The 14044-nt window shown below is 39.4% G+C and overlaps 1 protein-coding gene across 1 annotated transcript; it reads left to right on the top strand.

The window, feature by feature from the left end:
* Positions 1-4027: 4027 nt before the first annotated feature.
* Positions 4028-13749, top strand: dnaja2a (DnaJ heat shock protein family (Hsp40) member A2a). The gene is made up of 9 exons (XM_079867072.1): positions 4028-4194; positions 5078-5137; positions 5682-5908; positions 7854-7934; positions 8203-8336; positions 9037-9233; positions 12017-12161; positions 12236-12363; positions 13460-13749. The coding sequence occupies exons 1-9, from the start codon at positions 4117-4119 to the stop codon at positions 13646-13648; spliced, it is 1239 nt and encodes a 412-aa protein (XP_079723198.1). The 5' UTR covers positions 4028-4116; the 3' UTR covers positions 13649-13749.
* Positions 13750-14044: the final 295 nt, after the last annotated feature.

The following is a 14044-nucleotide window of genomic DNA, read 5'->3' as shown; positions in this document are numbered from 1 at the left end:
CATGGAAAACAGTGATAGATGGGTCTCTAAGTTAAACCTTTATGCTGAAGAGAAAATCCAACGCAACTTTGATGGGACCAAGCCAAACATGATTATGTTTATCTGCCCAGCTAGCAACACTGGACATCAACCACACGGCATAGGCTAATAACCTTTTTTCATATACTGTCTACTTTCTATAACAGTTCTATCTGATAAGATATTAAACAGTACTGTTAGACAGATCGCTAACTAATAAACACAGAGAATGCGAGCATTGTTTGCTCTGGCGTTCTCAGCGCCGCCAAAATAAAGGTCCGTCGCGCCGTCAAAATAAAAGTCACCGTGCTTGCGTCACTCCCTTACCCCTCCTACCAGTTCCTATGGCCACTTGGCCAGTGCGAACGCAAACACCGAGTTTGGGGGAGAGTAGTTCCTAGAACTGTTTAGAAGTGGACAGTTCCTAGAACTAAGTTCCTGTAACTACTTGGTCGGAAAGCGGCTTATGTTGCTGTCTGGGGAGTCATGGCAATCTGGTGGATATTCTTAAACTGGGGGGTTAATTTGAGTCGAACTGATACTGGACTGAGCACCTTAGTAATGGAAAAATAGTCCAATAAATTTAGGTCCCAGTTTACTTGAGGGAAGTTTGAGAGGGATGTCCTGGGCAGATAACAGGAACTTCTGACCATATACGTAAAGTGGGGGTTTAGCAAGGTGGCGGTTAGCTGACACCTTGTTCCTGTTACCAGTCCGAGTGAGGGCTTCTCTGGTGATTCTCCACATACGGCAACATCTCCAGTTGGAGATGGAACAAAGGCGTTGGATTCTTGGGAGGGGAATAACGATGGCTGGTAGCCTAAACAGCACTGGAAGGGAGACAAACCTGTCGAACAGACAAGGAGGGAGTTATGTGCATATTTGACCATGGTTATTCTGGAACTCCAAGATGACAGTTCCACAGATGCCACACAGCGCAAAACCCTCTCCAGATCCTGGTTAGCATGCTCTGCCTGACCATTAGTTTGTGGGTAATACACTGAGGATAGACTCGCATTTGACGAGTGGACCAACTGAAGGACGCTAGTTTGGACCAATTCGGTCACAAACAACAGGCTCTCAGGGCACCCCAGGGGAACCGTGACATTTTGCAGTGCGACACGGACTCTTGATTCCACCCACCAAGTGACAACTGCCACCACCCTATCAGAAGGCAGAATGGTCACAGGGAGGGTGGATCTAGCCTCAGCCTCAAAGATCCACGAAAACGCATCAGGCTTGCCATACTTGGACCCCGGGCAATAGGAGATGTTAAACCTGAAACGACGAAAAGCAGTGACCAGTGAGCCTGACGTGAATTTAGCCGTTTGGCGGTGCAGATGTAAGTTCGAAGTTTTTATGATCGGTCCAATCTAGAAAAGGGACCTCAGCGCCCTCTAACCAGTGGTGCCACTTCTCCAGAGCCAACTTAAAGGAGAACTCCGGTCAATTTTAACATTGAGCTCATTTTTTTGTACATTTGGAGTGCTGTCAATACAGAGAACAACGACAAAAATCGGTGTTGCCTACACCGAGTTATTCTATTTTTAAAATTTGCACCCTGTTGACTTCAATGGGGCAAGTACTAAACCTGCTTTTAGCCTCTTAACATCCTTGATGTGTCATTACAAGTGCACAGAAAATGTGAGTGATTCCTTCAGAGTGAACACGAGTGAATCTGACTGCAGTAGATGTGAAAGAAATGTATAAAAATGATGTTATTTAAGCCAGCGCAAATACCTTTGTTTACATCCTGTTTTTCGGTTGAAGTCCAAAGTAGTCGATTGCAGAGTTCACACGCATAGGTTTAATACCTATGATCAAGCGCGTGAACTCGGCAATCGACTACTTTGGACTTCAACCGAAAAACAGGATGTAAACAAAGGTATTTGCGCTGGCTTAAATAACATCATTTTTATACATTTCTTTCACATCTACTGCAGTCAGACTCACTCGTGTTCACTCAGAAGGAATCACTCACATTTTCTGTGCACTTGTAATGACACATCAAGGATGTTAAGAGGCTAAAAGCAGGTTTAGTACTTGCCCCATTGAAGTCAACAGGGTGCAAATTTTAAAAATAGAATAACTCGGTGTAGGCAACACCGATTTTTGTCGTTGTTCTCTGTATTGACAGCACTCCAAATGTACAAAAAAATGAGCTCAATGTTAAAATTGACCGGAGTTCTCCTTTAACAGCCAGTAACTCCCTATTCCCGATGTCGTAATTCCGTTCCGAAGGGGTTTAAATAATCAGAAAAGAAGGCATAGGGATGTATTCTGTTGTCTGAAGGTGACGCATCCATCTCCACAACGAACTGACGAGACTGATCGGAAGTAGCAAGGATGGGAGCCGAATCAAAGTGACTCTTTAGGCTTGTAAACGCAGCCTGAGCCCGCGGCGACCAACAGAAACGCTTTCAAGTGGAGGTGAGATCAGTCAGAGGAAGGGCGACCTGGCTAAAATTCTGAATTAATCGGCTGTAAAAAATTGGTGAACAAATTGGTAAAATTCTGAATTAATCGGCTGTAAAAAATTGGTGAACACCAGAAATCGCTGGACCGCTCTACGACTATCTGGGGTGGGCCAATCAGCAAGCGATTTTAATTTGGCGGGATACATTCGGATACCCTCAGGTGAAAGAATAAATCCCAGGAACGGAACCAACCATGCATAAAACTCGCACTTTACCACCCTGGCGAATAAGCGATTCTCAAGCAGTCATTGGAGCACTCGCCTGACGTGCTGGATATGGTCGCGCTCGTTCTAGGAGAGGATCACGATGTCTGATCGATGTCACGATGACGAGATCTGACAGTCAATCTCCTGATCTGCATGGGCTCCTCTTCAGGCAAGACGAGACGTTGAGAAGCGTGTGTGTGCGCGTGCACTGTCCCCAGCTGCCCCTTGAATTTTTATAGCAAGATAAAAACACAACACAAATTCGCTGCATAGCCTGCAGGTTACAAGAGCAATCGTGTAGGGATTATTTTGTACCAACAGAGGGGGCTGAAAGTAAATGTAGGTAATTTATTCTCAAATGAGCCTAAAATGCAAAATTAGGGATAGTAAATATCCATTCTAGAAAGCACACACATCACAAAACATACAGTGAAAATAATATACAATAGGAAAATGATATAATATTAGAAGATATGTGTTAAATAAAGTTTATTTATCATGTTCTCATTTTTTTTTATTTTTGAAATGTGTTTTTGTTAAAGGGATACTCCACTTTTTTTGGAAATAGGCTCATTTTACAACACCCCCCCCTAGAGTTAAACAGTTGAGTTTTGCCGTTTTCGAATCCATTCAGCCGAGTTTCTGATATTTAGAGACAATTTCAGCCAGTTTCTGGTCTCATTGACTTCCATAGTAGGAAAAAAAATATACTATGGAAGTCAATGAGACCAGAAACTGTCTGGTTACTGATATTCTTCTAAATATCAGAAACTCGGCTGAATGGATTCGAAAACGGTAAAACTCAACTGTTTAACTCTGGGGGAGTTGTAAAATGAGCCTATTTCCAAAAAAAGTGGAGTATCCCTTTAAGTCATAATTTGTTTTGTACTTAGCAATAGCTATTTACTATTTTTCTTAGTGGTATTTTTATTGCATTGTATTAAGATTTATATTAAGTTTTATTTATATATATAATAAACATAATAATAATAATAATAATAATAATCAATTATTTAAATAAATAAAAAATATATTATATGGAAGCCACGACCATTAATAAACAAAACCATACATCATGTCCCGAATCGATTTACATTTCAGAATTTTCACACAAGCAGCATCATATTTGGACAACATGGACCAGTCCAGTGTAATAAACACGCAGTGGTTTTAGCTGGATTGGATATATATAAAATTATTTTATTGAATTTCTTAAACAATATTCGGTAAATGACAGTTTCTAAATGTTAATATGAAGGAGTGTGTAATAGTTATCGTTGTTGTATCATGATGACATGTGCTAGTGCTGTGACTGTGAGAGGAGGCGCGTGTGGAGAGGTTAAAGTTGACGCTTCCGGCCGGTGTCTCTCTCCATCTCTCCGCTTCCCGCAGACAGTCCTTCACTCAGCAAAGCCATGTCCAACGTCGCCGATACCAAACTATACGATATTCTCGGGGTATCCCCCTCGGCCTCCGAGAACGAACTGAAAAAGGTACGGATTTATGTGTTTTGTCTTTAATTTCGGCGCTCGTTCGCGCTGTTTCAGAGTGTGAAGTTTTGTGTGTGAATCAGGAAGAGAGAGAGATTAGCACTGAGCTAAAGCTCGTCGTGAGTTTGGCCTAGTGTCTATAGTTACCAGATCATCGGACAAAACCGACGAGATGGAGTGGTGCTGTGGGTTTTAATCAAGCCAGTCTGCGGTGTCTTTATATGTCCGTTTACCTGTTTATGTTTGAACTTAGCCGTGGACTTGAACATTAAGCGCAGTCATTATGTAACGTTATATCGTCATGTAGCGGCTGAAAACACAGTTAGCATCAGATCACAGTGTGGCCGGTGTGTAGGCCTTGACTCTGGGCTTTTCCCTTTTCATGTGTGTCATAATGCTAAAGAGGTCACATGTACAACTAATTGCCAATGATGGTCCTGCGGTTATTTTATATTCGATGTCAATTACAATTAGTCATGTTATCTTTTTGGAGAAGAGGGATTTCTGCACTGGCGCAAACCATACAGGGTCGATAAACAGACTTGAAGTTAATTATCTGTTCAATGACGAGCGTCAGTAGTTTCAGATCACTAACTTATGTTGTGTTTGGATTAAAATATTAATTTGCGCTGTTCAAGGCCAAGCGGCTTCATGTAAACGTGACGCACAAACTGAAACTCCGTAGGAGTCGTTCTCTAATCACATGCTAAAATCTTGTGAGCTTACGTTATATGCTAGGATGTTATATGCTAGGATATTCAGGCAGGAGTAACTCGTTCTACTTTTACACATGTTCCTTTTGTTAAGAGTATTGTTTAAATGCGGCATGTTGTTTCGTTGATGCTTTCTGAAGTGAAACTAACCTTATATTTCCAATATATTTCAGGCTTATCGGAAATTAGCAAAGGAATATCACCCTGACAAAAATCCAAATGCTGGAGACAAGGTGAGAATACTTGCATGATGAAATTATTAATGACTTTTATTCAGATATAGTGCACATTCATATAAGACGACATGCAGAAATCTAAAGCACTGGTAAATCTTGTTTTTAGTTAAAATGTATTATTTAAATATTGATCTTTGAAAAACAAATGGAAGTTGAAACCTGAGTGTCTTTTGAAGAGACATTATAGCTTTATATGATGAACTGATGTAAATTAGTTTACATCGATACGTTGATCAGTGCACATACTAAAAGCACATGGAAAAACTGTAAACAGACGCTCAAACGTGCTTGATTGAAAAATGAGAATATCTTTTTATTTTTTACAATGTCATTATAACGTTTTTGGAGCATCAAAGTTTTGGTAGAATGGACTTTCAATGGAGGGCCACATATCTCAGGTTTCATTTCAAATGTCTTGTTTTGAAGATGAATGTCTTTTGGGTTTGGATGGGTTGAGTAAGCTTTTGGTGAATAAACTTTAAATGGGTAAAGTAAACTAATAATGCCTTTATTCAAAGATTTCATCTTTTTTTCTTTTCAGTTCAAAGAGATCAGCTTTGCATATGAAGTACTGACTACCCCAGAGAAGAAGGAATTGTACGACCGTTATGGGGAACAGGGTCTGCGAGAAGGTGGCTGTGGAGGAAGTGGGATGGATGACATATTTTCCCATATTTTTGGCGGTGGTTTGTTTGGCTTCATGGGTGGACAGGGTCGGAGCAGGAACGGAGGGCGGCGGAGAGGAGAAGATATGGTCCACCCCCTGAAGTAAGTGAAATCACAAGGCTTCCACTTTTTAGAGATCTGGGTAAAATGCTGCTCTCCTCGGTCCTTGATTGGTCATATTGACCTCTTTTCGGTTTCCTCCTCTCACTGTGGCCAAGCACATGTATAGTTAAGAAGCTTTAACCCCTTAAATCCGAACACCCCCTGTGAAAAAAATCTAATAATCAAATTACTAAGCAACCACTGAATGGAATGACACAAAAGAGGTATAATTTTAAAGCTAAGAAACTCAACTTGCATGTTTTGACGTGCACATGTTCTTGTTCAAGAAATTAAAGCAGCTGTTGCATTTCTATCGTACAGAAGTGAATATTAAAGTTTAAGTTGACATTTGAATTAAATTTTGTTTGGCCAGTATTAAACAAGGATTTGATCATGCTTTAGTGTAACCAGGCTGTTGGCGCTCTCTAAGGATATTTGTTTTTACGTAATGTATTGTTATATTATTTTACATGATGTATTTTAACAGCGTTGTTCAGTAAACCCATATGATTACTTTGATACTTAATTTGAACAAATAATTCTTGCTTATTATATATTTAGGTAACAGTTTACAATAAGTTTCATTAGTTAATGTATTAAACAACATGAACTAACAATGAACAATATATTTGTAACTGTATTTATTCATCTTTGTTAATGTTAGTTTCATTATTTGTTCATGTTAGTTCACAGTACATTAATGTTAACAAATACAACCTTTGATTTTAAATAATGTATTAGTAAATGTTGAAATTAATATTAACTAAGATTAATAAATGCTGTGGAAGTATTGTTCATTCTTAGTACGTTAACTAAGGTAGTTAACAAATGCTAATTAATGAACCATATTGTAAAGTGTTAACTGTTTGTATTTAAGTCATTTTAAAGGCTGTTGTTTACTTGGATCTATTACCAAAATTTATCCGATTAATCGATGGAATAATCAGTAGAATACTCGATTACTAAAACATAACGATAGCTATAGCACTAAACTTGAGTGAGTTTTTGTACGTGAAGCCCGCAAGACCCTTATGTAAATAATAAACTGATGCTGTATTTGTCACGTTTTCGCTCATAACTTTATGAAACATTCCCCTGGACTGGGTAAACCCAGCCCGATCTGCTGAAACTGCTGACTGGAAACCTGTACGTTCTTCTATCCTGCTTCCGTTACAAATCTGCGTCGACAAATCACAAACTGGCTTATTCACCTGGAGTTTTCGCTGCAAAGTACGTCACCTGGATCGTTGGTCTGATTGGTTGAAGGACTATCCAATTGCGTACAGAGTCATTTGAACTATGCCCGTTGATCACGCCTCTTGTGCAGTAGAAAATACAGAGCAGACTTCCCAGACTAATAGATTGAGCTTGGTCTGATGATAGCCAGACTAGCGTTCCCCAAGCGTTAATGTTGAGCCCTGTTCTTCATGTGAAGAATTTAAAAAATGCCTATTAGGAGGCGTCAAGGACTACACAAAAAGGCTACCACCAGTACCTTGGTACCAAATGCTGTAACTTTTGATTACTTTATGCTATCACCATAACATTTGATCCAGATGCAGCTCACATGTAGGAAAAAAACAGAATTTTCCTCCTACATTATTTCTTTCCTGATTTATTGCATGTCAAATAAGAAAGATATGTACAATTATAGTACATCTTTTTTTGTATTTTATCAGCAGTTTCTCAGCATGAGCATGTCCAAATGTAATATACATTTAGATTTTCTAATAATTTAAAACTCTCTTTGCTATAGTTTTGGAGTTATGAGTCTTTACTTTTGTGTATGTCACTCAGAAAAAAACAACTCTAAAAATGCCTTCAGGGCTTAAGGGGTTTAACATGTCCATAAGGTTTTTTGGGGGATTTCCAATATCAGTTTTTAGGCTGCTCTTGTAATATTCTGGATTCTGGAAGAGCTTTCTCACCATTTTTTTCCCCATAGGGTGTCACTTGAAGACTTGTACAATGGAAAAACAACCAAATTACAGCTGAGCAAGAATGTTCTTTGTAGCACTTGTAATGGGTGAGTAAGATTTTAACTTTATGGGTGTTTTCATGACAATTAGAGAGAAAAAGATTTGTAATGATGAGTGTCTCAGTTTCTCTTTGTCCCACCACACCCAGTCACTTCAATAAATACCTATGTTTTATGCGTCTCATGAGTTACTGGATTTTTAAATCAGTCTGAGGTGTAAAGACCACAAAGGCTTTTAAAGAGTTTGAATCATTCCCTTTACTTAATTCATGTGTTGAAGTGGTCATGAAACTGAGGCTGTTTTTTGTCTCCTCAGTCAAGGTGGGAAGTCTGGTGCGGTCCAGAAGTGCACAGCCTGCAGGGGGCGTGGTATGCGCATAATGATCAGACAGCTGGCTCCTGGCATGGTGCAACAGATGCAGTCAGTGTGCACTGACTGTAATGGTGAAGGTAAGGGACTGGACTCTGAATCCACTCTGACCAGTAGTATTACCAAGTTGTGATTCTCAGCCAGCATTTTCATGTGAACTAGGGCTGCACGATATTGAAGAAAAATGCGATAATGCTCATTAAATAATGCGAAATGCGATACGATAATGCTTAAAGTGTGTAAAATGAACTGAACTTATCTTTAAAATATATTTCAAATTATATAACCTACATATGCGTTTAACATTCTTTTTGTGACAAGAAAACATCCCTACAATTTCTGAAAATGAACAGCAGTGTTTTACTGTAGTATAAGAAGTGTTATTTTAACATCAGTGTAAACCACGAGGTTTAGGGTTTCAGGTAGGCCTACATTAGGTTTATTTAACAACAGAAACTGAATAATAACCTGACTCAAAACACATCTGTTTAGCTGTGCATTTACTGAATGAGTACTGTCACTGTGCGTCCGACTGATTACACTCTATTTTATTTAGTTTTCACTGTATGAATTATATATAGATATAGATTCTTATTAAAGCTACAAAAGTTATTCAGCCAAGAGCAGTGAGTGATTTTTCTCTTTGTCTTTTGTTCATGACCCTAGTTATTGCAAGCCGTTGCGATATGCATATTGCGATATATACATTTGCAATATTTCGATACATTGTGCAGCCCTTATGTGGATGGAAGGTTTGCTCATGGTTTCTTTATGATCCAGGTGAGGTGATCAGTGAGAAAGACCGCTGCAAAAAGTGTGAGGGGAAGAAGGTGATTAAAGAAGTGAAGATTCTGGAGGTGCATGTGGATAAAGGTATGAAGCACGGACAGAAGATCACCTTCGGCGGTGAGGCTGACCAGGCACCTGGATTAGAACCTGGAGACATTGTCCTGGTCCTGCAGGAAAAGGAGCACGAGGTATTTCAATGATCTCTTTAAAGTTCATACTCATTATTTCAATACTCCTAGTTCATACTCACATAGTTCAACTATTATTTTTATTTGATAGGGACAGTGCTCCTTAATGAACCGTAATATTCAGGTACAGAAATGTAATTAGTATAAAGTAAATTATAAAGTAATTAGGCCTAAATGTAAAATGACATGAGTGTTCACTGTATAAATTAAATGTAGATTAATCTTTATTAAAGCTTTTTTGTTTTGATTAACATTAATGACATTGACAGCAGCAGGTATTTACTTGTGCACTATTTACTAGTTGACCAGCACACATTATATGCAATGCAACATAATGCATGTACCCCCCCCCAAAAAATTCTTTCAAGGTTGGCAGGTCTGCACTTTTTTAGAGTTTTGGTGCTAAATAGGAAAAGGATCTACTGCCTGCAGTTGATTTTGATATTATAGGTATTATCAACTGGCCAGAATTTTGAGATCGCAAAAGATGTGAAGGACTATGTCTTAGAGCTCACTCAAGTACTGCGGAGCTAAACTATTTAGTGTTTTATTAGTAAACGGCGAGATTTTAAAATATATGCGATGTTAAATAGGAAGCCAATGCAGTTTTGACAGAAACAGGCTAATATGGTCATACTTCCTGTAAGAACTCGAGCTGCTGCCTTTTGGACCAGCTGGAGTTTAAGCAGCGTGCAGGGCAACCACCCAGTAGAGCATTACAGTAATCTAGCCTTGAGGTCATGAACGCATGAACTAACTGTTCTGTAACTTTTTTGCAAGATGGAGAAATGCCGTTTTACAAATACTAGAAATGTGGCTTTCAAATGAATCACTGCTATCAAATAACACCCAGGTTTTGGCATGGGCTGGTTACCGGTTTCAAAATATCCCGCAACTTCAAAAAATCTGTTTCAAACTCAATTTTCCATTATACTGTTCAGGGGTGCAAACAGCGCGCTTTTCGGCGCCTCCCGCTTTTTTCACGTCAGTTTGGGTGACTTGTGTGAATCGTGCAGATCCGAAGACGAAGGAGGGGGGAGGAGGGGTTTGAGAGGGTCTGATTATAATTTAACCAGCAGTAATTCTGGATTGCGTCCACCAACAAGTAAATAGGAAATAAGCGAATCAGAACACTGTGCGCCAAACCAGCAGTATGTGCGCAAGCGTGAACCACTAGTGTTTCTGTCTCACTCTGGATCTGCCACTGCATCACATTTCTCTCTGCGTGGCGTGGAGTGTCCGTTTTTATGTCGGCTCTCATGTTAACTGGTTAGAGCTTGTGTTAGAGCACAATGCCTGCGTGACACACACACTTCTCGAGCCGCGCCGAAACCGCGTGCTAGAAATAGAGCCGCAACCGACGCCTATTTTTCACGCGACACGCAAGAGTGTTGGAAGTTTTCAGACAAAATAGAAGGCGCAAATACATATTAATAAATTACATTTTGATGATTGAAAGTCTCTCGGTTTTGACAAATGCATATATAATTGTAATTTAAAAAATAGGCCTAATTATCGATTTTCAAATATTGCCCCTGTCAATAGGCCTACAGAACGAAATATTCTGTAGCCTATTTTGCCGTCAATACTGCCGACGTTGTCTTTGCTGTATCAGGTTATATATATTATGTTTAACATCCAAATGTAGATGGTCTGTCGGCGCACAGAGCCACTCAGTCGCAGACAGCACGTGAAGTTCGTGAACACCGAATTCCCTTTTCTTTCTTGTTTCTTATCTATTTGTGTTTGAACAGACATGTGCACGAAAAAATAATCCAGTGTCCGTCTCAACGAGTTTCCCCGTAAACGCAGTCAAAATAAAACGGATGCGTGTCATTACCGGTATTAGATACGTGCATTCGTCTTAAAGGGACAGCACCCAATATACCTGCAGCTGTTTGTGTCACCAAAGTTAATCAAACAACAAAAGAGAAAGAGAAAAATCACGTTTTGTCAAAAGATAAACTGTATTTACCTGAAAAACATAAAGTACTGCTTTATTTCTCGTGTATTTGTGTTTTATTGTATTTATATTTGTATTTTGTTTATTAGTTTCTATGCAGATGCACTAGGCCTACCCTACACAATTACCCCAATCATCCTAGAATTATTAATTCTTTACAAAAAGAGCTATTCAAATCATCAGGTGAAATTGTTTTCAGGAAGTATCAGTAAAGCAAGAAGAAGTGCAAGATAGTTTTTCTAAATTTCATTTGACTCTGTGCCTATAGGGGTGGGTTGGGGATGGTGGCAATGTAGTATCTGGATATTTGCCGCGGGACGAGGGCTTCGATTACCTCTCTCTTTTTTGACCATACATGTGTTTGCACCCCTGACTGTTCCTGCAGTATGAGTTTTTTTGTTTTTTGTGTCTCGTTAGAGACAGGAAGTGCAGAAAGGTTGTGTGCAGCATAGGGAGTAAGCCCCCCCCCCTTTCCCCTGACAAAAACGACAAAAAAGGGCTGGCTGGTAACTATGATGGTCTCGAAATGGCCTTAAACGATTGCTAAATTACTTGCCGGTAACAATTACTACGCTGGAGTTTTTCCCTCTTTTGCATCTCCGCAAGTGTATATGACAGATTGTCAAGCAGATTGCAGTGACGGTGTGTCATGAACATGGTGCTTTACAGCTTTTTATCCACCCTCACATGCCTCAAGTGTTTACAGGTTCTGTTGCTGTGGCTGTGAAGAAAGAGATATGTCTGAATTTGACTAATATGGGATATCACTAAAGCATCAATTAGCATCAGATAGCTAAATCTTTTAAACCTCTTTCAACAGACGTACAGAAGAGAGGGCAACGACTTGCACATGACCCATAAGATCGGCCTTGTTGAAGCACTTTGTGGGTTCCATTTCACATTGAAACACTTAGATGGCAGACAGATTGTGGTGAAATACCCAGCTGGCAAAGTCATTGAGCCAGGTGAGTCCTCTGGAAATGAGTTTTGTACCATCTGATTTGTTACGCTGTCTGAAAACTTTATTGTCCTTGTGCAGGTTCAGTCAGAGTTGTTAGAGGAGAGGGTATGCCACAGTACCGTAACCCCTTCGAGAAGGGGGATCTGTTCATCAAGTTTGACGTTCAGTTCCCAGACAACAATTGGCTTAGCCCAGAGAAGCTGACGGTAAGACCATTTTACAAGACATTTTATTGTTCCAAAGTTTTGGGTATTTACTTGTTTTTGGAAAGAAATTGAGCCAGGATGAATTAAATTGAAAAAAATTAAGCAGCACAAATGCTTTCAACATTGATAAGAAATGTTTTTGAGCAGCAAATCATCATATTAGAATGATTTCTGAAGGATCAAGGCTGGAGGAATGATGTTACACAATATTATTTTAACTTTTTTTCAAATAAATTGGGGCTGAAACTAACAATTATTTTTATTTATTTATTAGCTAGCATGAGAATGTCCAAATGTAATGAGAATTGTTCTAAACATGTAAAGTTTTCTATCAAGCGATACCTACCTTTTGATTCTCCTTGCTATAGTTTTGGAGTTACGAGTCTTTAATTTTGTGTATGTCACCCAGAAAAAACAACTCTTAAATGTAATTTTGCCAATATTAAACCTTTAAGCCCTGAAGGCATTTTTATTCAAATGTTCACTTAATTTTTAACATTTGGCCACTTTACTATAGCAATACTACAGCCACGACTGTAACGTCTTAAAAAATATGTGGATATGAAAACATGCAAACTTTTATTTTGAAATTGCGATGAACAACAGTTCACATAATTATTATATTATATTATATTATAATACCTATTTGGAAACATTGATGTATTCTCCTGTGTTAGCGTAGGTTTATAAATGATTTACCAAATCTGATGAAATGGCGCACATTGCATACCCAGATGAATGTTATAAGCAACCCAAACTCACAGCATAAGCAGAGATGGACTTTGAGACGCTTTCTACGCATGTAAACGTTAACAGTTCATGTGAAGCAGAAGCTTTCTGTGTGATCGGGGCCTTAGTGAGCATAAGAAAAATAGATGTCTTTCAAAAACATTTAAATCTTACTGAACCCTAACTTTTGAACATAGTGACTGTATATACAGTAGTCAACATTTGAAGTGGATCAAAAGGTCATCAAAGTTGTGCTAAGACAAGAAAACGGGTATTGTTGGAAATTCATGTTTTGATTCACTTCAGATGTTGACTACTGTACTTAGTGTGGTTTCTTACCCCTAATATTTCTCACCTGTTTTTGCAGGAGTTAGAGGACTTGCTGCCTACACGGGCCGAAGCGCCAGTCATCTCTGGAGACTCAGAGGAGGTGGACCTGCAGGAGTTCGACATGAGCCAGAGCTCCTCTGGTGGTCACCGCCGTGAAGCATACAACGACAGCTCGGATGAAGAAGGAGGACATCACGGGCCTGGCGTGCAGTGTGCCCATCAGTAAACCCGACTACAGCAAATATCTTGTCCGGCTCCAACAGTGGGGATTAAAAAAATGTTCTAGTTGCACAATAAACAGGTGTGTTTATAATCTGATTCGGGGCTGCCTTAAATGATGAGAATTTCGTACAGCCATTCCTGACCACCTGATTCCCTTGTAGTAAACGCACAGATGATCCCGCATCTAGTAACCCTTTCTTGCCCCCTCCTCCTCTCCCTGCGGCCCTCTAGAGGCAACCCCACTTCAGAGAGAAAAGGGTAATTGATACGTACTCTGTGTGTACCTTGCATTTTTTGTTGTTGTTGTCATAGGTATTCACAAGTTTAAATCTAACCATAAAATGCAGTTTTGGCCCTGGACTTGAGACTTGCTGGAAAGCAGTGACCTAACGGAAGAGGA

This window comes from Squalius cephalus (genome assembly GCF_949319135.1).
Source record: "Squalius cephalus genome assembly, chromosome: 3".
In the NCBI taxonomy this organism is placed as follows: domain Eukaryota; kingdom Metazoa; phylum Chordata; class Actinopteri; order Cypriniformes; family Leuciscidae; genus Squalius; species Squalius cephalus.
This window is presented reverse-complemented; position numbering and strand designations above follow the sequence as displayed.